General features: G+C 61.4%; 1 protein-coding gene across 1 annotated transcript; it reads right to left on the minus strand.

The window, feature by feature from the left end:
* Positions 1–3,877: 3,877 nt before the first annotated feature.
* TTLL8 (tubulin tyrosine ligase like 8) lies at positions 3,878–21,325 on the minus strand. The gene is made up of 13 exons (XM_036430063.2): positions 21,164–21,325; positions 17,116–17,195; positions 14,452–14,590; positions 13,984–14,057; positions 13,653–13,781; positions 13,377–13,491; positions 11,539–11,664; positions 10,342–10,525; positions 9,857–10,005; positions 7,845–8,085; positions 6,490–6,925; positions 5,909–6,112; positions 3,878–4,101 (listed from the first exon to the last, which is right to left on the minus strand). Exons 1-13 carry the CDS (start codon positions 21,228–21,230, stop codon positions 4,096–4,098), a joined length of 1,950 nt encoding a protein of 649 aa, XP_036285956.1. The 5' UTR covers positions 21,231–21,325; the 3' UTR covers positions 3,878–4,095.
* Positions 21,326–23,469: the final 2,144 nt, after the last annotated feature.

Raw genomic sequence — 23,469 nt, forward strand, 5'->3', positions numbered from 1 at the left:
GTGGAGCAGAGCCCAAGGGGCCGGCCGCCCGCCCGCCCCGCCCGCCCCGCTGGCTCCCAGGGCGCTGGCTCCCAGGGCGCTGGCTCCCAGGGCGCTGGCTCCCAGGGCGCTGGCTCCCAGGGCGCTGGCTCCCAGGGCGCTGGCCGGACGCCCTGGGGTTCGAGCTGCCAGACGTAACGGGTTCCCCGGAGTGAGAGGCAGGGAGGCGGTCGGGGACACCCCACCCCTGTGGTCCTGGGTGTGACGGTCTCCCTGAGGGCAGGGGTGGGCAGGGCCAGGAGGGCTCTGCCGTGTTGGCTGTGGGAGCGATCAGTGCCCCCCTCCCCCTTCCCCAGGGCAGGACAGCACCCCTGAGCGGCCGGACTCCACTCAGCCCTGGAGGCCCTCTGCCCCTTGGGCTGGGAAAGGCTGTGCCGGGGTTCACGCAGCCCCCCCCCCCCCCCGCAGCCCCTCATCCTATCTGGGCTGGGGTGGGGGCGGCTGGAACACCCCAGCCTGTGCTCAGAGTCCCAGGGCCCACCACCCCCGCACCCCCGGCCACATGGCCCCGTGGCCCGCTGACAGCACAGCCCAGCTGCAGGGCAGGTGAGGGGTGGCCCTTGCTCAGCGGCAGGGGTGGGAGGCGGTGCAGAGCCTGGGCCAGCAGAGTGAGCGAATGACCGGCCGCCTTGGCCCTGACCTCCAGCTGGGGCTCGGGGGAGGGGCTGGTTCTGACCTGCCTGTGGGCGTGGGGCCTTCGGGCTGGGTCTTGGCAGCTGAGGGGCTTGGGTTGTGGGGCGCAGGCACCTGGATGGGGTGGAGGCTCCATAAGAAATAGCATAGCCCTGGCCAGGATGGTCCAATGGTTAGAGCGTCAGCTCGTGGGCTGAAGGGACCTGGTTGGGGAGGGTGTAGAGGCCAGTGACAATGCAGACAAGCAGCCCTCCGTGGGCCTCCCGTCCCCCCCTCCATCCTGACCCCCCTCCCCTCTCTCAGATCCTGCGGCTTCCCAGAGATTTTCAGTTTCTCAGACACCTGGGCGGGGAGCCAGCAGGCAGGGGACTGGGCGCCTCCCGGAAGCCGGGCCTCTGCTCATCCGTGGGCGCTACCCTGGCTCCAGGCACCCCAGGCCGCTGGCCCCTCCTCGGGGAGTGGGGTGGACTGGGCCGAGCCCCTCCTCTCAGGCCTCCAGGCCCCGTGGGGAGGATGGGGGGGGGAGCAGGGGGCTCCCGGTGTCTGGCCTTGGGGCCGGCGGGTACTCCGGGAACACACGTCTGCAGCCGCCCTCTGCCGACAGCCTGGCTGAGTCACGGCTCCAGGTTCAGGTGGGGTCTGAGGAGGGGGCCCCGGTGCCAATGCAAAGCAGCCGCAGCTTCCGGGAGCCGACGGGAGCCGGAGCAGCCGCTGAGCGGGAACCGGGCCCGGGACAGGCTGGGGCCCGCGCGTGAGGCAGGGGCTGGGGCTGGGCAGGCACGGGGGTGGGAGGGGGTGGGGTGGTGAGCAGGCACAGCACCCCAGGTGGCAGCTCTGTCGGGCGGTTCTTAAAAAAGAAAAAAGAGCTGGGACCGGTTTGGCTTAGTGGATAGAGCGTCGGCCTGCGGACTGAAAGGTCCCGGGTTCGACTCCGGTCAAGGGCATGTACCGTGGTTGCGGGCACATCCCCAGTAGGGGGTGTGCAAGAGGCAGCTGATCGATGATTCTCATCGATGTTTCTAACTCTCTATCCCTCTCTCTCCCTCTCTGTGAAAAATCAATAAAATATATATTTTAAAAAAAATTTAAAAAAAGAAAAAAGAAATCTCACCCAAGGGTATATTCTGTAGATTTTTAGAAAGAGAGGGAGAGAGAAGCACCCATGGTGCTTGCCCGACCGGGGGCTGAGGCGCAATCCAGGCGTGTGCCCTGAGCAGACCCGGAACCCACAGACGTGTTGTGTCCAGGACGACCCTCCAGGCTGGTGGCGGCTCTGGCCCCGGGCACCCCGAGGCTAAGCGGGGCCCAGGGAGGGGCTGGGGAGGGAGGCCGGCCAGCTCCCCGCTGTGGGATCAAGACCGGCTCCGCCAGAGGCGCTGATGGAGCGGATGTGTGGGCGCCCGAGAGGGTGTGTGGAGGCGGCGGAGGCCGGAGCCTGGGCCCTGGCGGGTGAGGGGCGACAGGGGCAGCCAGGAGGCCCCCGAGGGCAGCGCCAGGTGGCTCGGGTGCCCAGGAACTGGTGTTCTGGGACCCAGACAAGCCCTTCTGGGAAAACCGCCAACCCCAGGGCACTGAGTGTGAAAAGCATCAGAGCGTCGGCAGGGAGCCCCAGGCACTTCCTCCTGAGACTCCCGCCTCGGTGGGCGGGGTGTGGGCAGAAGACTATCCCAAGAATCACCCCCAACCCTGGAAGGAAGGCTGCCCCTGCCTGCCCAGGGCCTGCGGGGAGCTCCCTCCCCCTGCTGAGCCATGCGGGACCGAAGCCAGCCATGCCCCTGGACCTGCTCCGCAGGCTCTCCTCCCTGCGCTGGGGGGCGGGTGTCAGCACCCTCCTCGGGCGGAGGGACAGGACCTGCCTTCTGGAAGGGATTCAGAGGACCCCACAATCACGTGTTTGAAGAAAACGAGCCATTTATGAGAAAAGGAGAGAGCCGCAGGCCAGCAACAGCGCAGACCGAGACCGGTTATGACAATCACCAACCTCACCAGACACCGAAGCTCCTTGGCACGGCTTCCATGCCGTTTAGAAAGTGCAGGCCAGGGAAAGGACCCAACGCGACGCCCGATAGCTTTATCCACAGAACTTCCGAACACTGACCCTGGTGAGTGCTGACCTAGGAACCAGGGCACATGCCCGGCTTTCAGGCTCAATCCCAGCCCTGGTTGGGGCACATTCAGGAAGCAACCGACCAACGTGTCTCTCTCACATCGATGTTTCTCTCTCCCTCTCTCTCCCCCCACTCCCTTCCATTCGCTCTAAAAATCAACAGAAAAAATGTCCTGGGGTGAGGATTAACAGCAAAAATAGAGCAAAGGACTGGAAGGTGATGACGACCTCTCAGCTGAATAAAAAGTTCCTGAGAAACGTGGCTGCTCGTGCGCAGTGTGACATCTTGGCGAAGATGAGAAGAATCCTGGGCATGTGGAGTGCCCTGCCTTCCCACCTGCATCCACACCAAACAGAGAAAGATGCAAACTGACCGTACCTTTGTGATGCCCGCCAGCCAATCAGGAGTGAGTATGCAAATTAACCAAAGATGGCAGGTTAATTTGCATATGCAGGTGCCGAGTGTCCCAGCAGCTCCAGGCCTCTGGGCAGCTTGGGAAAGCTCCGGCCTGAAGACAGTGCCAGCAGCCAGAGGAAAGAAGGCCCGTTCTTGCACAAATCTTTGTGCACCGGGCCTCTAGTCTATGATAATAAATGTGCAATATGCTAATGTCCTTCTGGATGACCTTTTGGATGGAGCCAGGGCTCCAGGGGAAGCCCGGGGCCTGGGTGCCTGCTAGCAGCCGGGGGGGAGCCGGTGCCAGCAGCCGGGGGGAAGAAGGCCTACCCTTGCACGAATTTCGTGCACTGGGCCTTGAGCATCTTTATAAAGACCTGGGCCTGTGCGTTATGGACGAGGAGACACTGGGAGCTGTCACTTTAACACCACGGACTCCCAGCAGTACGGGGAGACACAGCAGGCACACCGAAGGCTCTGCGCGCGATGGGGCTACGTATGCAGACAAAAGACCACACACACACATCGTTAGGAACAGCGAGAGCGTGGTGAGCTGTGGTGGCCAAGAAAATTAATACACAGAGGGTCCCCCAACATGTACGCACACGTCGAATGCTTATAAAGTCAGTGTTTATTAACATACAGCTCATTTTCAAAATTTAAAAGAATCTCCAGGAATGAATAAATTTTTTTTTTGGTCAACACCTGTTTTCACACGATGACGGCTCTGGCCCTGGCGCTGCTGGTCTCGCGAAGCCGTGGAATCAGAACATCAAGAATCATTTTGCTCGGTGTTGGTGTGCCCACCCTTCGTCAGCTGCTGCCTGTTTGGTATCGTAAACTTCATCTTTCATGCGTCCCGTAAAAAAGTCTAGTGGGTCAGTCTTTTTGTCTGGCTTCACCCGTAGTTTCACATCAGTTAAACCTGAAAAGGAGTGAAAATCCAGTGAGTTGTCCACGGTTAAAAGTGAGTGTATCACCCTGGCCAGTTGCTCAGTGGTTAGAGCATCGGCCGCTGCCAGAAGGGGTCAGGTATGGGTTTGATTCTTGGTCGAGGGCGTCCGCCTGAGTCGCAGGCCTGATTCAGGCCCAGGTTGGGGTGTGTGCAGGAGGTAATCGATTGATGTGTCTCTCTCATTTCTATGTTTCTTTCTCTCTCCTCCCTCCCTTCCATTCTAAGAATCGATGGAAAAAAATATCCTTGGGTGAGGATGAACAACACCACAAAGTGTGTATACATCTTTTTGTCCCCCAAAATACACACTTTGAATAATTATCAACTGTGTTTTCAACTTTCCAGGAGTATTTTAGGGTGAATTTCCTTTGTCCAAAGCTTAGCTGGGTGATAAAGAAACGTCAGTGGAGCTGTTACAGGGTGTGTACACCAAGCATGTCAAACTCTCGGCCTGTGGCCTGTATGTGGCCCAAAACGAATATTTTTGTGGCCCAGCCAACGTAATGGCAGGTAAGAAACGTTTTAATAAAAATCTCTTAATTTTTACAATCTCCTGTCACACATAATTATTAATAACAAAGTACAATGTTTGCTAATGACTGATGACTATAATTGTGTTGCATTCATTTCTCTTACGCGCCTTACGCACAGATGCACCATTTCTCTTCACTAATACTAGTAGAGAATATTTTAGCAGCCGATGGCAATGTCATTAGTCTTGGACTGACTTGTTTGGTGCACAACAGGAAATATTTTGCTTTCGGAGAACAAGAAAAATAGGTTCAGTGTCTGACAAGTTAATGTTCAAGAAAAAATATTAATGTTTATTAAAATGTTCTATTATTTTACATTAAGAATGACTCATTGATTTCAGCCCTTTGTAGACAGCATGTCACTATCGAAAAAACCTATGTTTCTATGCCACGTGAAGCTTTTTTTTTTTTGTGGCTCACATAAACATAAACCTTGTTTGTTCGGCCCGTGTTGGCCTTTGCGTCTGACATGCTTGCGAAGAGTCCGTTGCGTTTTGGCAGCAGCAGCAGCAGCGAGGGAATTTAGAGAATTGACAACACATGTGGTCGTTCAGCGCGTCAAGTAACCAAGAACAGATCTAACGAAGGACATACACTGAGTGGCCAGGTTATTATGATCTCTGAACACATAATATATATATATTAGAGGCCCGTGTATGAGTTTGTGCATGGTGGGATCCAGCTAGCCTGGCCAGAGGGAGGGGACATGGGCGGTTGGCCAGCCTACCTGCTGGTTGAACTCCTGGTCGAGAGAACAATTTGCATATTAGCCTTTTATTCTATAGGCTATATTCTGAGTGGCCAGATTATGCGTTCAGAGGTCATCATCATCTGGCCGCTCAGTGTGCACGCCACTGGGAAAGTGACACAATTTAAGATCTAAGTAAACGGAGACACGTGTCGTGTTCTGGGAGGGAAACACAATGTCACTGGTTAGTGTCCCCGAGCCGAGACCATGGATTCCACAAACCCCAAGTCTCAGTGGGTTCTTGTGAAGCCTGATTAGAGATTGACATTCACAGAGGAGGGAGGCCCAGGGGGGTGGGGGCCCTTGGCACTGTGGTGCCTGACACCGACAGGAGAGCAATCACCGGGAGTTGGGGGGGGACAGGCCTCACGTGCGGGAAGGTGGGAGGGTGGGTTTCCATAGGTAACTGGGAAGGAACGCGCCCTTCGGCCTGATTGCCTCCAGCGGCCCTAGGAGCGCTGAGCCGGGGGCGGAGGGGGCGGAGGGCGGCACCCACCTTCCCGAACTTGAGCTTCAGGGCCGGCGGGGCCCGCGGGGGCGCCAGGTCGGGCATGGCCGGGGGGCCGCGAGCCTTGAGCGGGTCCAGCAGCGGCGAGAAGCGCAAGTGCGGGATGGGCGGCATCTGCTTCTTGCCTCTGCGCACGCCCACGCCCTCCACGCACAGGTCCGAGCCGTACACGGGCGGCAGGTCCACGACGGGCTGGGGTGCGGGACAGGGGGCCGGTTAGAGGGCGGCGGGGCTGCCGCCCTCCAGGGAGGCCTCGGTGCGGGGTCCACCCACCCAGCAGGCGCCCCAGCCCGGGCGGGGAAGGCCCTGAGGGGGTGCAGTTTCCCCAGAGAGAAGGGCCCAGAGGCATGGACAGCCCGCAGGCCCAGGGACCCCTGGTTTAGCTTGAATGAGGGGGCCAGCCGGCGGGGCAGGGCCAGGCCGGGAGCCCCCCCTTCCCTCCACACCCCCCTCTTCCCTTCAGCCCCCCCTCCATTGGGAACTGGCCCCGCCCCCGTGGGACCTGGCCCCGCCCCCGTTGGGGACCGGCCCCGCCCCCGTTCGGCACCGGCCCCGCCCCGCGGCCGCACCTGCTTCCACAGCAGCTCGAAGTTGCCGATGTCGCAGCTGCGGTCGCCCTTGCGGTCCAGCACCACCTTGATGGTGTCCTCCTGCACCTGCGCGCACAGCTGGGCCGTGACGGGCGTGGAGGCGTGCATGGTGGGGCTGGAGTTGATCTCGATGAGCCAGGGCTTCAGGTCCTGGCCCAGGATGAAGTCGGCGCCATAGAGCTCGAAGCTGCTCTTGCGCGGCTCCACGTGGTCCTGGGCCACCTTCATGGCGTGGGCGATGGCCTGCTTCATGGCGGGGTAGATGACGCTGCCCCAGGCGGAGCCGCGGCCGCGCTTCTGCAGGTACTCCTGGAAGCGCGTGCTGGTCCACATGCTGTGGTAGGGCAGCAGCGGGCTGCGGCCCTTGTCCACCTTGAGGTGCTTCTGGATGGAGTTGTTGCAGAGGTGGATGGCCCTGCGGGGCCAGCCAGGTCAGGGCAGCCGCGCCCCCACCCGCCCGGCCCCACGCCCTCAGCCCAGCTCCATCCCACCCCGGCCCGGTCCTGGCCCCGGCCCCGCACCAGGTGGCTGCAGGAGGGACCCCACCAGGTCAGGCCAGAAGCCCATGCCCGGCCGGCCTGGCTCCAGGGTTGAGTGTCCACCTATGAACCTGCAGGTCACAGTTTGATTCCCATTAAGAGCACAGGCCCGGGTTGCAGGTTCAATCCCCAGTGTGGGGTGTGCAGGAGACAGCCGATCCAGGATGCTCTCTCATCACAGATGTTTCCATCTCTCTCCCTCTCCCTTCCTCTCTGACATCAATAAGAACAAGTATTTTTTTAAAATCCCACCTGTCCAGGGCCACCAACTAGGGACCTCCAGCGAGTCACCCTCCCTGAACCTCCGGGCCCCACGGCCGACGGCCTTTCTGGGGGAAGATTCCCAGCAGGACTTCCGGTTCGCTCACTTAGCCGAGGGCCTGTGCTAACAGAACCGCTGCCCCGAGGTACGTCCTGCACGTGTGTCTGGGATTCCCATCCGGCCCCCCCCCCCCTGGTGACTGTGGGTAAGTTTACTCCGTGGGACCCAGGCACGGCGCTGGGGTGGCGGACCCTTGGGCTTCCCTGCCTGGCAGAGCCACGCCCACTCAGAAATGACTTCAGGGACGCCCTTGCCAGCCGGGGGTCCCAGATGGAGAAGCAGGGGAGGGGCAGGGAGAGGGGTGCTTCCGGGATTTCCTGAAGATACACACTTCGTGGGCGCGCAGAGCGCTGGCTTTGGGGGGCCTCCTCTCTGTGCCTCACGTGGGGGTTGGTGGGCAACAGCGGACACCGTGCCCGCCCCGCCCGTGCCCGCCCCGCCCGTGCCCGCCCGCGCGCGGACCCGCCACTCACCCGTCCAGGTTGTCCAAGGAGAAGCGCCGGGTGGAGAAGCGCAGGTAGCTCTCCTTGTAGAACCAGATGGTCAGGGGGTTCCAGTCGGTGACCAGGAACCACTGCCGGATGTCGAACTTGGTGTCGTAGATGAGCAGAGGCGTCTCGATGTACTTCTGCACCACCCACTTGTCCTTGGGCGACAGGTGGTCCGCCGCCACCAGCTCCAGGATCTCCTCCACGCGGTTCATGCACACGATGTCTGCAAGGGGCCGTGCTCAGCGGACCTCACGGCCACAGCCCACTGAGGGGGGGGAGAGGACTCTCTGGGAAGCCAGCAGGCAGGGGTGTGGGCTGCTCCGCCTGTGGAAGGGCCCAGGGAGGCCTTATGCTCACGGGTGACAGGACAAAGGGGATGGGCTGGGTGCACTAGTGCCTACCACAGTGGGCCCTCCTCTACTCTGCAGGGGGGTTATGGTATCTCAAGTTCACACACACACACACACACACACCCCGTTAGGTCACGTGACTAGTCATGAGCAGTGATGTCTGAGCAGAAGTGACATCACTACTCCTGCCACAGCCTTTGCTGTCACCTACAGGCCCTGTGCCCACTTCCCAGAAGCAAGTGGTGCCATCGAGGGTGGGGGACGTTGGTGGGCAGAGCCCCCCCTACACCACCCTCCCAGGCCAAGCTGCATGGGTGACGGGCGTGAGAGGGATGAACGTGGGGAAACTCATGGCCTCGTTGAGAGCCACTGAGGTTTGGGGACTGTTTGTTACGCGGCACAAGATGGCCCATCCTGACTGACAGAGGGTGGAAAGGGGCCCTTTGCCCAGTGCAGAGGCACAACACAGGCAAGCTGTCCTCATGAAAGGACAAGACTGGTCCCTTCGTCAGATGAGACCTCTCCACCCTGAAGTAAATGCTGGGACAAAGCAACAGCGATGGCATGACGTGGAGCTGAGAGCACGGAGGCCACAGAGGCGGGGACACAGCCAGCAACCGGGAGGAAAGTGGGGCACGGGGTCTTGAACAGGTGAGTCTGTGGGCATCCTGGGGTGCAGTGGGAGCAGGTCTGGCCTGAGGGACAGGAGCAGGGAGCCACCAGCAGATAGCGCTGCCGTACAGAGCCGTGGGCTCAGGACAGAGCCAAGGCCTAGCACTGCTCCGGCCGGGAGAGCAGGCAAAAGCCCGGGAGAGAGAATGTTTCAGGACAGACGATGTTTAGGACTGGATGCAGTAACATCAGATTAAGAGATCTTTAAAAGTCACATAAAAGTTAACCACTTGTGAATTTAAAACAAGGACAATGAAGAAATAATTCAAGAGGCAAACAGAATATCCAAATGATAAGAAAAAATATATTTAGAGGCTCAGGAAAATAAGAAAATTATATAACAAACAAGGGGGTGCAGCTAAGGCCACATTCAGAGGAAATTTCATAGCCTTGAAGCTTTTAGTTGCACAAAAAATATTGAAAATAAATGCATAGCATTTAAGTTTGAGTCAAGAGAATAAAGTGTTCCTTACAGAAACAATGAACACAAAAAAATGTAACCAAAAGTTGTTCTTTGGAAGCACAAATTCACTTTGAAATCTTGTTTAAAAATAAAGAGAGAAAGAAGCACAGCGTTGACCATTGGGAATAAAAAGAAGAATATGGTCATGGTGCGATGCAAGAAGATGAGGCATAGAACAGACACGCAGTCACCGTGGACAAGGCTTATAGGGGGCTCAGGCCCCCGAGCGCACCTGGGGCTCAAGGTGGGTTCTTAATGGGCCGGAGGAGTGGGCACGCCTGCTGCCGAGCAGGAGGTCCTTCAGCCGCTAAGCGGCTGCATAAGCCTGTTGCCAAGATCATTCTTATGCACAAGGAGACGGGAGACCCGTCTGACGTAGGAATAGGAAGGAGCGTCCTAAGGAACTAGCAGAGCTCAGGACAAACGCCGGGAGGACAGTCCTGAGGTGCCGGGAGCCTGGTGTCCAGCCGCCTCCTCACCGGTGGTGGGCGGCGGCACTGGGAACTCACCGCGGCCCCGGGACTTGGCCGCGGGCTTGACGATCCACACGTTGCGCAGCCCGTCGATGTCGGTCTGCGGGCTCAGGGAGGAGATTCTGTTCAGCAGCGCCTGGCATTGCGAGAAGTGGGTCCTCGGGCTGGAGAGGAAGGCATTGCCACTACGAAGCAAGGAGCAGAGCGCGGGTCTCAGGGCAGCACGTGGGCTCCCCCGCGGAAGGCGGCTCCGGCCGGGGCGCGGACACGGGAGGATGCGGGCCTGGCCGAGGAAAGGCTGCAGGAGACGAAGGCGGGCTCCCGAGTGGGGCCCAGGTCAGTGTGGCCCTTGCCGCCCCTGTGTCCGACGGGAGGTGGTGTCTGGGATGCATCCCCCTATGGGACCTCCTGACAGAAACGCCAGCCTGGCCCAGATGGCGACCCTCACACCCAGGCAGGCATCGCGACGTCAGGGAGGCTGAGTCCCGGGCCTCCCAGCCCGCGCCCTCGGCTGCTCTTACTGGATGAGGGCGTAGTACTGCTGAGTCAGCTCCTTCCATTGCTCCTCCGTCAGGTCCTTGGCGGCGTCCTTGGCGACGTCGATGTCCTCGTGCTCCCGCTGCGCCAGGTAGGCCTGGCACACCTGGCACGCCATGTCCACCAGCTGCCCCGAGAGGCCCAGGGGCTTCGCGTTGTTCTCGGGAGCTGAAACCAAGCGCAGGCGCGGGGAGTGGGCCCCGCCCAGGCCACATGCTTCGCCGGGGATGCGTCTTGGCAGCCACCTGGGTGCCATACGGTCTGGGCAGGTCCTCCCACTGCTGGGTGCCCACCCAGTGCCCCCACCGCCTCCAGCAAGACAGCCCTTCCTACAAACTCTCCCGGAAACATGCACTCCGTGGAGTTTAGTAAACGCTCTGTGACAAGCCCGCGGGGCAGCGATGGCGTCCCAGAGCTGGCACGTGTGGGCTCAGCGCCTCGCACAGCAGCCTCCTACTCAGCATCGCTCGGTCCCTGGAATCCGGGGTCGAGATCGCTGGGGGTCTCGCGAGGCACTGACCACAGGGAGGGCCCTCACCCAGGGGCCCGCTGCCACCAAAGCCACTGGCCCACGTGGGGCATGGGGACTGAGCACAAGGTGTGGGCAGGCCCTGCGGGGAGGCGGCCGGGGGCGCAGACCGGGGCCCAGCGGCCCAGGCCCGGCCCGCCGCCCGCCGCCGAGCAGGCCGGCTTGTGTGCCTGGCGGAGAGGTTCCTCAGGCGGCTAAGCATGTGCTGAGGCGGAAATGACGTCAAGTGACTATTTTTAAAGTGAAAAGCGGTGGCTCAGGCCTCAGTCTGACACTGGAGCTCAGAAGTCCGTCCCGTGTTAACCGCCAGCAACGCCGAGCAAACGCAGGGCCAAAGTGGCGTCAGGTCCTCGGCACAGGGAGGCCGGCACCCAGCGTCTCTGGAGCTGCAGTGCCCGGCGGGCGGGCACACGCACAGCGGCCGGACCAGGCTGCAGCTGCCGGAGGCTCCGGTGGGAACCCCCCTTTTCCCTCCAGGAGCTTGAACAGCAGAGACACCCCCGCCGCGCCCCGCCCTCTGGCCTGGGGAGGGGACACAGCTGTAGCGCCTGCAGGAGCCCAGCGCCCAGCAGCGGGGCAGGAGGACGAATTCCACGCCAGCCCAGCAGCCTCCGGGTGTGGGAACAGGCTGGGTCGGGTCGGGTGCACGCACCTTTCTGGCTGCCGGGGTCGGCGTCCTGGGCCTCCCTGGGCCTGCCCGGGGCCTGGCTCCGGGGGCAGCGCTGGTGGCTGACCACCCACTTGAGGATGCTGGTGGCCGCCGTGCGCCGGAAGTCATCTGCAAAGGCACCGAGGCCTCGCCCCCTCCACCACGCTGGGCCCGGGGTGGCGCCTGCGCCAGCTGCCCTCTGCCCGGGGTCCCACACCCCGGGGTCCCACAGCCCGGGGTCCCACAGCCCGGGGTCCCACAGCCCGGGGGTCCCACAGCTCGGGGTCCCACAGCCCAGGGGTCCCACAGTCTGGGGGCCCTCTGCCAGGGGTGCCCGGGGTCCCACAGCCCGGGGTCCCACAGCCCAGGGGTCCCACAGCCCGGGGTCCCACAGCCCGGGGGTCCCACAACCTGGGGGTCCCACAGCCCAGGGGCCCTCTGCCCGGGGTCCCACAGCCCGGGGTCCCACAGCCCGGGGGTCCCACAACCCGGGGGTCCCACAGCCCAGGGGTCCCACAGTCTGGGGGCCCTCTGCCCGGGGTGCCCGGGGTCCCCACACCCCGGGGGTCCCACACCCCGGGGGTCCCACAGCCCGGGGGTCCCACAGCCCAGGGGTCCCACAGTCTGGGGGCCCTCTGCCCGGGGTGCCCGGGGTCCCCACACCCCGGGGGTCCCACAGCCTGGGGGTCCCACAGCCCGGGGTCCCACACCCCGGGGTCCCACAGTCTGGGGGTCCCACACCCCGGGGTCCCACAGCCCGGGGTCCCACAGCCCAGGGGTCCCACAGCCCGGGGGTCCCACAGCCCGGGGGTCCCACACCACGGGGGTCCCACAACCTGGGGGTCCCACAGCCCGGGGGTCCCACACCCCGGGGGTCCCACACCCCGGGGTCCCCACAGCCCGGGGGTCCCCACACCCCAAGGGTCCCACAGCCCGGGGTCCCACAGCCCGGGGGTCCCACAGCCCGGGGGTCCCACAGCCCAGGGGTCCCACAGTCTGGGGGCCCTCTGCCCGGGGTGCCCGGGGTCCCCACACCCCGGGGGTCCCACACCCCGGGGGTCCCACAGCCCGGGGGTCCCACAGCCCAGGGTCCCACACCCCGGGGGTCCCACAGCCCGGGGGTCCCACACCCCGGGGGTCCCACAACCTGGGGGTCCCACAGCCTGGGGTCCCACAGCTCGGGGTCCCACAGCCCGGGGTCCCCACACCCCGGGGGTCCCACACCCCGGGGGTCCCACAGCCCAGGGGTCCCACAGCCCAGGGGTCCCACAGTCTGGGGGCCCTCTGCCCGGGGTGCCCGGGGTCCCCACACCCCGGGGGTCCCACAGCCTGGGGGTCCCACAGCCCAGGGGCCCTCTGCCCGGGGTGACCAGGGTCCCACAGCCCGGGGTCCCACAATCTGGGGGCCTTCTGCCCAGGGGTCCTACAGCCCAGGGGCGGACACCTGCACCCGCCTCCCCCTCCGACGCTCTGCAGAAGGGTTCCACCTGCCCCCCTGGACTGAGGTCCGGGAGCCCCACCACCTTCCCTGCTCCAGGCTCTCAGCCCTGCCTCCAAGGGCTCCACCAGCTCCCTCTCCAGTCCACCCTGACGGTCCCACTGCCTGGGCATCTGCTCCCTGGAGCCCCCGTGGGGTGAGGCACAGGGCAGGGTGCGGCAGGTGCCACGGCTCCATGGCCCGAGGGCCCTCGCCGTGTGCACGGAGCTGAGCCCCAGGTCCGGGTGGGACAGTCCCTCCGCCAGCACCTGGCCCCGGCCTGGCCCTCAGCCCCGGCGGCCAGCTCCCTCCCGAAGGCCCTGCAGTGTGGAGTTCAGGGTCCGGGCGCGGGCCAGCTACCCACCCAGGAACTCCTGCTTCTCGCTGTCGGAGCCCAGGCCGTAGCAGCGCGGGAAGAAGGTGTCGGGGTTGGCCTGGACGTACCAGGGCAGGTTCCTCATGTTCAGGCACAGCCCGATCTGCGGGGACAGCGAACAGTCAGGCTCCACCTCCGGCCCTTCTGTCCGCCCGCAGCCCGCCCACCCCGGCCAGCCGGGCCCTGGGCCTCGGCTCATCCTCCGTCAATGGCAGGTCCAAGGCAGGGGCAGGGCCCCCGAGGGCACTGCGCTCCCGCCCTCACCTTGGTGGTGAAGGACGCCGTCTTGCCGAAGTGGTTGAGCATCTGGTCGCCGCTCAGGCTGTGGTAGTCGATGGAGTCCCTCTTGATCGTCCACAGGAAGTAAGGGATCTCGTTTCGCACCAACCTGGACTGGCAAGAGGCCTCCGTCAGGACCAGCCCGGAGGGGTCACTGCGGCCGTGCAGGGTCCACCCGATCCGGGGGGGGGGGGGCCCGGGGTCCTGCTCTCCAGCCCAGAGGCCTCGTGCGGGGCGTGTCCCCGCCCCGGGCACAGCGGGGGGCGCCGAGGCCACCACGGCAGCCGATCCCCTGTGACTCGCGCGGGGGACCTACCATCACATCATGGATGTCGTCCGTCTCCTCAAAGGCCACGTCCTGGTTCTCTTTGCCTTCAGCGCGTTTGGTTTCTGCAAACACAACATGGGGCGCCCCTGCGTCATGGCCGGCATCACCTGCCTGCCGGCGGCCTCGTCTGCGGGGTCCTGGCTGGAGCAGGTGCAGGGCTGGGGGCAGGGGAGGCAGAGGGATGGGGCGGTGGTGGGAGGACCCTGGGGAGCCGAGGCCGGAGGAGAGATGTCAGGGCACACACGGTGGGGCCGCTGAGAGGTGGTCAACACCGGGGTGCGGAAGCGCCTGCCATGTATGGGTGCCTGGGTGGGAGGCGGGGGTCCTCTGCCTTCGGGGGAGGCCCAGGTCCCAGGACGGGGGGGTGGGGGGTGGGGGGTGGGGGGAGGGGCTGGCACATGCCCAGAGCCTGGAGACCACACGCACGTCTCCGGAGGGACGAGGGTCGATATCTACCAGCGGCCCCTTCGCTGTCGCCATCGCCCCTGGGGGAGCCCTTGGGCAGGAAGTGCAGCTTCTTCTCCACCCAGCCCTTCCTGCGCAGCAGCTCACGGATCACCGGGTAGTGCCCGTGGATGGAGAAGATCTTCTTGTCCTGAGGGAGAGAGGCAGGGTCAGCGACGGGCAGGGAAATGTGTGTGTGCGCATGTCAGCAAGGGAGGGGGAGGGAGAGGCATCAGTGATGAGAGAGAACCACTGACTGGCTGCCTCCTGCATGCCCCCTGCCGGGGACCAAGCCCACAACCAGGCCTGTGCCCTTGACTGGAATCGAACCCAGGACACTTCACTCCACGGGCAGACGCTATATCCACTGAGCCATAGCAGCCAGGGCAAGAAGTGCAATTTTTAAAAGCAATCCGTCCAGCCCTGGCTGGTGTGGTTCAGTGGAAAGAGCATCGGCCTGTGGACCAAAGGGTCCCGGGTTCGATTCCAGACAAGAGCATGTACCTCGGTTGCAGGCTCCTTCCCAGCCCGGGGCCTGGTTCAGGATGCGTGCAGGAGGCAACCAATCAATGCTGTTTCTCTCACATCGATGTCTTACTCACTCTGTCTCACCCTCTCTCTTCCACTCTCTAAAAATCATTGGAAAAATATCCTCGGGTGAGGATTTTAAAAAATCAAATGAGCGTCACTAAAGACAATCTATATATGTAATAGAGGAATATGCAAATTAGCAAGGACTCCGTAACTTCACGACTGAACGGCAGGCACCTGAGGCTGCATGGCGCCAGGCCGGGGGACCTCAGGCTGTGCCCCCTGCCCGGCAGGGCTTGATGGGGGACCTCAAGCTGCACCCCTTGCCCCTGTGCCAGGCTGGGGGACCTGAGGCTGCACCCCCACCTGGAGGGGCTGGCCGGGTCTGGGTCTTCTGAGTTTTCGAAGGGCGTGCGGGTGGTGGGAGGGGACTCGACTCTGGGTCCCGTGGTGAGCCCCAGACTCTGGATGGAGGGAGACTTTCATATACATTTTACTAATTTTCTTTCATCTCTGGCACTTCTATTACAGAAAAAGGGCAAATGGCAATCTTAAAATATTTCCTCTAACCAATCCCCTTTTAATGTGCATGAATTTCACGCACCGAGCCACTAGTTACTTAATCACTGAGAGGAAAGTGTGGGTCCTGCAGAACGGTGCCCTCTGTGCACCTACTGATGGGACCACACGTTATCTGCAGCGAAAATGGGCAGAACGGAAGAGCAGACACGTCCCCAGTGTGACAGGCGCTAACACCTTCTCCCGGGAAAGGATGGGACAGACAGGATCCTGTGGCCACAGGACACGAGCAGAGCAAACAGCAGAGGCCGCCCAAGGGCAGTGGAGAGACCGCTCACCCCACCTTTTCTTAGTCACAAAACGGGCACAAAGCACCTCAGCAGGAGGGCTTCACACAGCCTGCATTCTCGGCCGCCATGCAACCTGCAGCGGAATCGGCAACAAAATAACCAGGAAAAGCACAGCGCTCAGAACCAGGCTTGCAAGTGGAGCAGGGAGGAAGGAATCACAGGGACTACACGATACTTTCCACGGACTCGCAATAAAAACGCTACAAATGAAAGTGCGTGAAGTGCAGCTAAAGCCGTTCTCTGAGGGATGTTTGTAGTCTGGCACGTTGATGTGTGTGCAGGCTGCAGAGGAGAGTTGAGTCACTGAGGTGCTCTGGGTCTCTTTCTAGGAATTCCCAGAAAGGATGGTGAGCGTGGTCATGGAAGGCACTGTGGGAAGGATGGGGGGGGGGCAGCAGGATTGGAGAGGGGGAGCAGCTGCCAGGGGTGATGGACGTCTTCTCAGGGCTGGTGTCTGCTGCCCCACAACACGTGTCATGTGTGTCCTGGTTCTCTCCCCAGGTGCATGGCGAGCCATGCAGTTGGGTGACCAGGCATGTGTTGTGCTGAGCACGGGCTCACGTAACCAGGTGCCTGGGTCCCTCGGGGCTCCCACAGTCCTGGCCTTCTGCACAAGGACAGAAAAGGTGATGGGTCCAGGGTGGAGGGGGCCCCAGGAGGGGCGGGGGCGTGTCTGCCGGCCTATCCCTCCTGCGATGCACCTAGAGGGGCCTGGGGAGCGGGGCCGGCACACGGGCCCCAGGGTCCTCGGGAGCCAGGCCGGGAAGTGCGCCCATGGCCTGAGGCAGCATGGCGGGAGGGGGCAGGACAGGCTTCCATGGCCCATATGTCTGCCCGCGCCCCATGTTGAGAGTATTTCCAGTGTCCAGCTTAAATAAAAAGTAACTCTAGCCCCAGCTGGTGTGGCTCAGTGGATAGAGCATTGGCCTGCGGACTGAAGGGTCCCAGGTTCCATTCCTGGTTAAGGGCACACGCCTGGGTTGTGGGCTCGAGTCCCAGCAGGGGGCATGCAGGAGGCAGCCGATCCATGGTTCTCCCTCATCTTTGATGGTTATCTCTCTCCCTCTTTCTTCCTCTCTGAAATCAATTTTAAAAATTTTTTTAAAGTAACTCTAGTGCAAGCTTCCACACAGGGACCAGGCCTGGGGGTCAGGGACCAAGGCCGGCCGGGAGGGGGGTGTTGGTGTCAGAGCTCTGAACTCACTCCCCAAATTCCAAAATCAAACCCCGTATTTAAAAGACAACCCCTCCCCGCTGAGTCCCCAAGAGCGTTCACCTTGATGGCCTTTTCCGTCAGCTGTCTCGCCATTTTGTATCTGTCCAATTTGGGGGAAGAAGATACGTCTCGTTTTAATTCTGTAAAAGAGAAAGCAGATACGGAGGCAAATGGGAGACACAGGCGGGTTAACAGAGGCCCAGCCGCCCACAGCCCCGGCCCCCGGCCTGCACTCCATTCGGGGACGGACCCAGGAGCCCCCAGCCCCGAGGCACTGCCACATGGAGCAGGCGACCCACGACCCCGCCTGGCACCACACAGGAACAGGTCTGCAGCGCCTGGGCCTCCGAGAGGGAGCTGTGCCGAGGCCCCGAGAAGGACGGCGTGTCCTGTGGAGTGGGCCATCGGGTGACACTGGCAACGGGGCGTGTCAGAGTTGCCGTGTTCTGCTCCGTGGCAGAAGCACAGGTCCCGGGCTCAGGCACACACCGGCAAGCCCACACCTGGCCCGACACTGGGCCTGGCTCCTGGATTCCATTTGTGGGACGTCTGCACTGGGAACAGTGGTCCATGCAGACAGAGTGGCAGCTGGGGAACGGGCCTCACACACCAGAGCGGCTGTGTTTTCAGTGACTGACGGACAGACGGACAAGCCACCAAAGGCAGGCGAGGACTGAGATCTGGATGTGATGGTCTGAACGTCGCCTCCCTAGCTCCACAGCCACGCGCCGTGACCCCCAGACACTGACAGGGACCCATGTGGTCCCCACAGGAGATACTGTCTGCCCCCCTCTCCCCCCGCCAGCCCCGGCTCCGTTCAGTTCGGGATCGAAAACAGGACCAAGTATCGGGCAGAAACCACCCCTGTGACAGGCAGGCTCCCCACCCCAGCGGCCGAGGAAGCCTCCGGGACAGAGGAACGGGAACACTGTGCCAGCATCAGCCCCAGGGGCCGTGAGGGCATGTCCACGGCGGGAGTTCCAGCCCCCACTGCGAAACACTGAAGGCCAACACACGGGGAGAAGAGACGTGAGACAGAACCAAGTCAGCATAAACCCCGAATCACAAGAAATATTTTTAATTCGATAAAGAGAATCGACCAAGCCCGACTGGAGACTCGTCGGATTGGTGAGATGGGTGACTGAGTTGCCGACAACGGAGAGAGGCAGCGAAGCCGTCATGGCAGGAAGGCCCCGCCCGCAGGTGTTCAGAGAACAAGAGGATAGTGTAAACTTCGGGCAGTAAACCAAGAAACTTAGAAAAGATGGGCCGTTGTGAGGATCAAGGGCAGGTGGAGGCCATCCTCAGAAATTCCCTGAAGCGGACAAGGCGGGGGAGCCATTCCAACAGAATTCAGCTCGCCACGGGTTCGGACAGGCTGCCCCCATGGGCCACTGCCAGGTGCCAATCATTATGCATTAAATTATGAATCAGCTGGGCTCAGCAAGTCCACTCCTGGATAGATCCGAAGCTCCCGAAAGAATACACGCACCTGTACACTCACTGCAGCTTCATTTACAGAAGCCGAGGTCGGAAGCAGCCCAAGTGCCCGTCCGCAGGTGAGCAGACAGAAAGGCTGTGGCACACCTACACCACCGAACGCCACTGATCGGTTGCCTCCTGTGCGAGCCCTGACCGGGGCCAGGGCACAACCAAGGTCCATGCCCTTGACCGAAATCGAACCCGGGACCCTTCGGTCCGCAGGCCAACGCTCTATCCACTGAGCCACGCCAGCCAGGGCAGCAGCCCACGTCTAAAATAAAACATGAATCAAAGCCAATTTTAACATGATTTGAATCAAATGAGAATGAGAATGTGACCTATCAGAGCATTGTAACACTGCTCCGTGGTGATGGGGGAGTGTACAGATTTTAAGCGTATACGTTAGAAAAGAAAACAAACTGAACATTATCTAAGCTGCCATCTCAAGAGGCTAGAGAGACACCAATTAAACGAAAAGAAAGAGGAGGTAAAAAATAATAGAAGGAAGACAAGACTTCCATGAAATAAAAAGCAGTGGGAACCTCGTGGAGGGGGGAAGAAATGAGGAACCTTTGTAATAATGTGAATAAAAATTGATTTAAAATAAATAAATAAATAAATAAATAAATAAAAAGCAGATGTACTCTAGAGAAAATAGGCCAACCCAAAAGCTGGACCTTGGCAACACGCTTTAAAGGGATAAGCCTCCGCATGGACGGGTCAGGAGGGGGAGAAACACGGGCTACCAATGGTAGGGATGCAGGGGCACACGTATTAAAACGACAGTCAGTCTGTGCGCCTCCACACGCCAGTAACTGACAGCTCATGTCAAACGGTGTTCTCCTCGAGAGACACGGCTCACCCACACGGACATAATAGGACATGGATGTGCCTATTTCTGTTCAAGAAATTCACCATTTACGTGTTCCCCAGTGAAACTCAAGGTCTGAAGGCATCACAGGTCCTTTTCCCCAAAGATTTAAGGGGGTAGGGAGGAATATCTAAAAAGCAGCCAAAACAAGAAAAACAATTTAAAAACTTAAAAATCTTATATAAAGCCTTTCATCGAATGGGGAAAATGGACTCTTTTCATCTCTTTTTATGAAGCCATAAGTTGAACACCCAAACCTGACAGGAACGTTACAAGACAGGAAGTGCAGGCCGATCTCACTCATAAAAGGAGACACAAGCTGTGCCCGAGTGGTTCAGTTGGCTGAGCATCGTCCCACGAACTGAAGTCACCACTTAAGGCTCGATCCTCAGTAGGGGGCATGTGGGAGGCAGCCAAAGTATGTTTCTCTCCCTCCCTCCCTCTTCCTCTCTCTAATAATAATAATGATAATAATAATAAAAGCTTAAACAAAAAAACTTTAGTCAAATCCAGTGACATATAAAACACAACAGCATGACCACGTGGAATGTGGTCCATGAGTACAAAGTTGATTTAATATCTGACAATCCCTCAAGATAACCCACCACATGCAGAGATGAAAGGAACAAATACAATGAGTGGCCAGTTGATGATAATCTCTGAACACATAATACTCTGGCCTCTCTGTATATATCCTATGTAATCTTATATAATAAAAGGCTAATATGCAAACTGTCCCCTCGACCAGGAGTTCAACCAGCAGGCAGGTCGGCCAACTGCCCATGTCCCCTGCTCCTGGCCAGGCTAGCCAGACCCCACCCATGCACAAATTCATGCACTGGGCCTCTAATGTATGTGTGTGTGTGTGTGTGTGTGTGTGTACACACACACACATATACACATACACACATACTGAGTGGCCAGATTATTACACGTTCAGAGATTATAATAATCTGGCCACTCAGTGTGTATTATCACCTCAACAGATGCAGAAGAACGTGTGTGGTAAGATGTAATGGCTGTTCATTTAAAAGTTCTTAGTGAGCCACGTAAAAGGGAACCTTCGGTAACGTGCAGAGCGATATCATACCTCACGGTGAAATACTGAGCACTTGGCTTGGAAAAACAACAACAAAAAAGGTTCCAGTCTCTGGCCTGTATCCGGCATTCCATGGGAGAGCAGGCCAATGCAGTAACGCAGGAAAAAGAAATAAGATGCACGGAGATGGAGAAGGCTTACAGAGGCGTGTGCACAGCACAGATCTCCATGGATCTCTGCTATTGTAGTAGTAAGTGTGTCAGTAACATCACCAGACTCCAGTCAGTAAAATGAAGTCAATTGTTTTCATAAATACATGAGAATCGATCAGAAAGGAACGTTAAAATGCCACTGACAGCTGCCTTAAAGGAGGTCTTTCGTTCCTGCACTGAGACCACAAAACACTGATTGCACCTGCGGGAAGACGGTGTCACCACGTTCCTTCTCGCCCAGACCACTCTGCAATCAACGAGCTCACACAGCCCGCAGGCCTCGTGTCTGTGCATGCGTGTGTGCATGCGTGTGTGCGTGTGTGCATGTGTGTGTGTGCAAATCAACCACTCACACCCACAAGCACAGGGCAGTGCCACGGCCCACGGAGGCCGAGCAGGTCTCCAGGAGCAGCAGGCGGCAAGTCCTGGTCAGAGAGAGACACCGAGTCTGATCTCATAGAGGCCCAGGGGCAGCAGGAACATGGGCGGGCGGGTGATACTGACTGTTTTCTTCTCTCCAGTCTCCTTCCGACGAGGCGGACAGGAACCTCTTCCTCTCCCCCTGCTCCATTCCAGGCTCCGGCAGTTCGCCCTTCCTCCCTCCGGCTCCGGCTCCGGGTCCGGCTCCAGCTCCTGCTCCGGCTCCAGCTCTGGCTCCAGCTCCCGGTTCTGCTCTGGTTCCAGCTCCAGCTCCAGCTCCAGCTCCAGCTTCTGCTCCTCCTCCTGCTCCAGCTCCAGCTCCTGCTCCAGGCCCTGCAAGGAGGGGGATGTCAGGGATGGATCCCAGCGGGGAGCAGGGGCAGGTGAGGGCTGGTGGGGGGGGGGGGGGAGAGCAGGTGTGGGGTGGGGAAGGTGTAGGGAGGGCAGGTGAGGAAGGTGCGGGTTCAGGTGTGGAGTGGGGCCAGTGGGGGAGATTGGGCTGGGGCAGGTGTGGGGAGGGCGGATGTCGGGTGGGGAAGGTGAGGGGCGGGGGAGCACACATGAGGGAGGTGTGGGGCAGGAAGGGCAGGAGAGGGGGTGGAGGGGTGGGAGGAGGCTTAGAATGCGGTGGGGTGTGGGGCTGGAATTCTACCGGGAGGGCGGGTCAGGGGCTCCTCGCCGGGGCGGGGCGGGGCGGAGCCTCCTGTCTGGGGCCGGCAGGCCCGGCCGTGGGGGGCCCGTAGGGGGGCCGAGCTCACCCGGGGGTGGTCCGGCTGCCCGCTCCCCGCCCCCGCAGCCCGCCACCAGCGCCCCGCGGTCGCCCGGGGAGCCCGGCGGCGCGCATTGCGCAGAGGAGGGCCGCGGGCGGCGGGGCCGCGGGCGCGCGGGGCGGAGGCCGGTGCGGGGCGTGGGGTTGCGCGGGCGCGCGGGCGGCGTGGAGCGCGGGGCGCGGCTGCGGGGGCGGCGGCGGTGCTGGCGGCGCGCGGAGCCGCAGGCGGGGGAGGCCCGGCGGGGCCGGCCGGGCTCGGGGCTGCGGTCCGCGGGGCTGCGGGGGCTGGCGGCGGGGGGGCCGGGGCCGCGGGCGGTGCGCGCCATGGAGGCTCGGGCGGAGGGTCCGCGAGTGACCTCGCCGCCCGCCCGGGTCCTGCGGTCCCAGCAGCGCGCTGCGGGGGTCACACTGGCGCCCCGCGGTCAGAGCCCCAAGTCACAAAGACCCGAGGGTCACAAGCGGTCCCGCCCCGGGACCGGGCGCCTGGCGGGCTCCGCCCCCACGCCCCCGGCCCCGCCCAGGCCTCTGGCCTTCGCCAGGGTCCCCGGCCGGCTGGGCGCACCGCGTCCCCCTGGGGATGAGCGCGGGGAGCTGCGCGCTGGGGTGGGCTGGGGCGAGGGGGCGGGCGGCCCCATCCCGCAGAGGCGTCCTCGCTCCCAGGGTCCCCCCACCTCTCTGCCCCTCCCTCCCCCAGTGCCCACGTGGTGACTTCTTGGTTTGGGTTGACATCATTTCGGCAAACCGAGGGCGGCCTCCACTTGGAAGTGTGTGGGGGGGTGGTAGTTGGGGGCGGTGGGACCCTGGCCTCTGCCCTGGGCTCTCACCACTCCCTCCTGGCCTCGGGGTCACAGAATAAATGGAAGGCGGTGCCAGTCCACCGCTGTCCTGGGTCTGTGCTCAGCTCTCCCGGGACCCGCAGGGATCAATGGGCCACAGGCCACAGCTATCGCCGGCAGCATTCACTAAATGAAAGAAAATGTAAACTGACAGAATTTTAACATTTTCAAACCCACACGTCGGGATTTCTCAAGTTCTCTCTGAACTCAAGTACAAGCCAGCAGGAAGCCCACGGATGCACAGTTCCGGCTCTAAGCCCCCTGGGCCCCCAAGAAGACCTGGGCATTGCCTGGGGTGTCCCTGGGGTCCTGTGCCCGCCTAGGGGCGTCCCCACCTGCCGCCCCCTGGGAGCTGCAGGGAGGGAGGTGGCTGGCGGCCCTATGTGTGAGCGGGGAGAGCCGCTGGCGGAGGCTTTGCCAGCCTGGCCCCTCACCCGCTGCCTGCCGCGCCTCTGGAGCCCCAAGGACAGCAGGAGGGGTGCGGGGCAGCCGCTGCGATGGCCCTCGCCACATGCTCACCTGCCAGGTGTCAGTGCAGCTCCTCCGTCTGATCATCTCAGCAGCTGGCCACGTACTCAGAAGGGAGCAAGCAGGGAAGACCCTGTCCCCTCACCAGGTCCGCACCGTCTCCCCCCCCCCCCCCCCCCAGCCCTCATCTCCCGGGCAACTGGTTCTTTGGTTCCCTGGCCCCGGCCTCTCTACCAGCCCTGGGACACGCATGGCCTGCCCTCCCCTCCTGGACTGACGGACACGGCCTGGGAGCGACGTGCTGGCCAGCCTGGACA

The sequence above is a fragment of the Pipistrellus kuhlii genome, unplaced genomic scaffold (assembly GCF_014108245.1).
Source record: "Pipistrellus kuhlii isolate mPipKuh1 unplaced genomic scaffold, mPipKuh1.p scaffold_m20_p_101, whole genome shotgun sequence".
Lineage (NCBI taxonomy): Eukaryota > Metazoa > Chordata > Mammalia > Chiroptera > Vespertilionidae > Pipistrellus > Pipistrellus kuhlii.

Coding starts and splice junctions, on each gene's coding strand:
- TTLL8 (XM_036430063.2), bottom strand. CDS start 21,230: ATGGAGCAGGGGGAGAGGAAGAGGTTCCTGTCCGCCTCGTCGGAAGGA. Junction 13,782..13,983: donor ACGACATCCATGATGTGATG/GTAGGTCCCCCG, acceptor GCCTCTTGCCAG/TCCAGGTTGGTGCGAAACGA. Junction 6,113..6,489: donor TCGAGCTGCTGTGGAAGCAG/GTGCGGCCGCGG, acceptor CCCGCACCCCAG/CCCGTCGTGGACCTGCCGCC.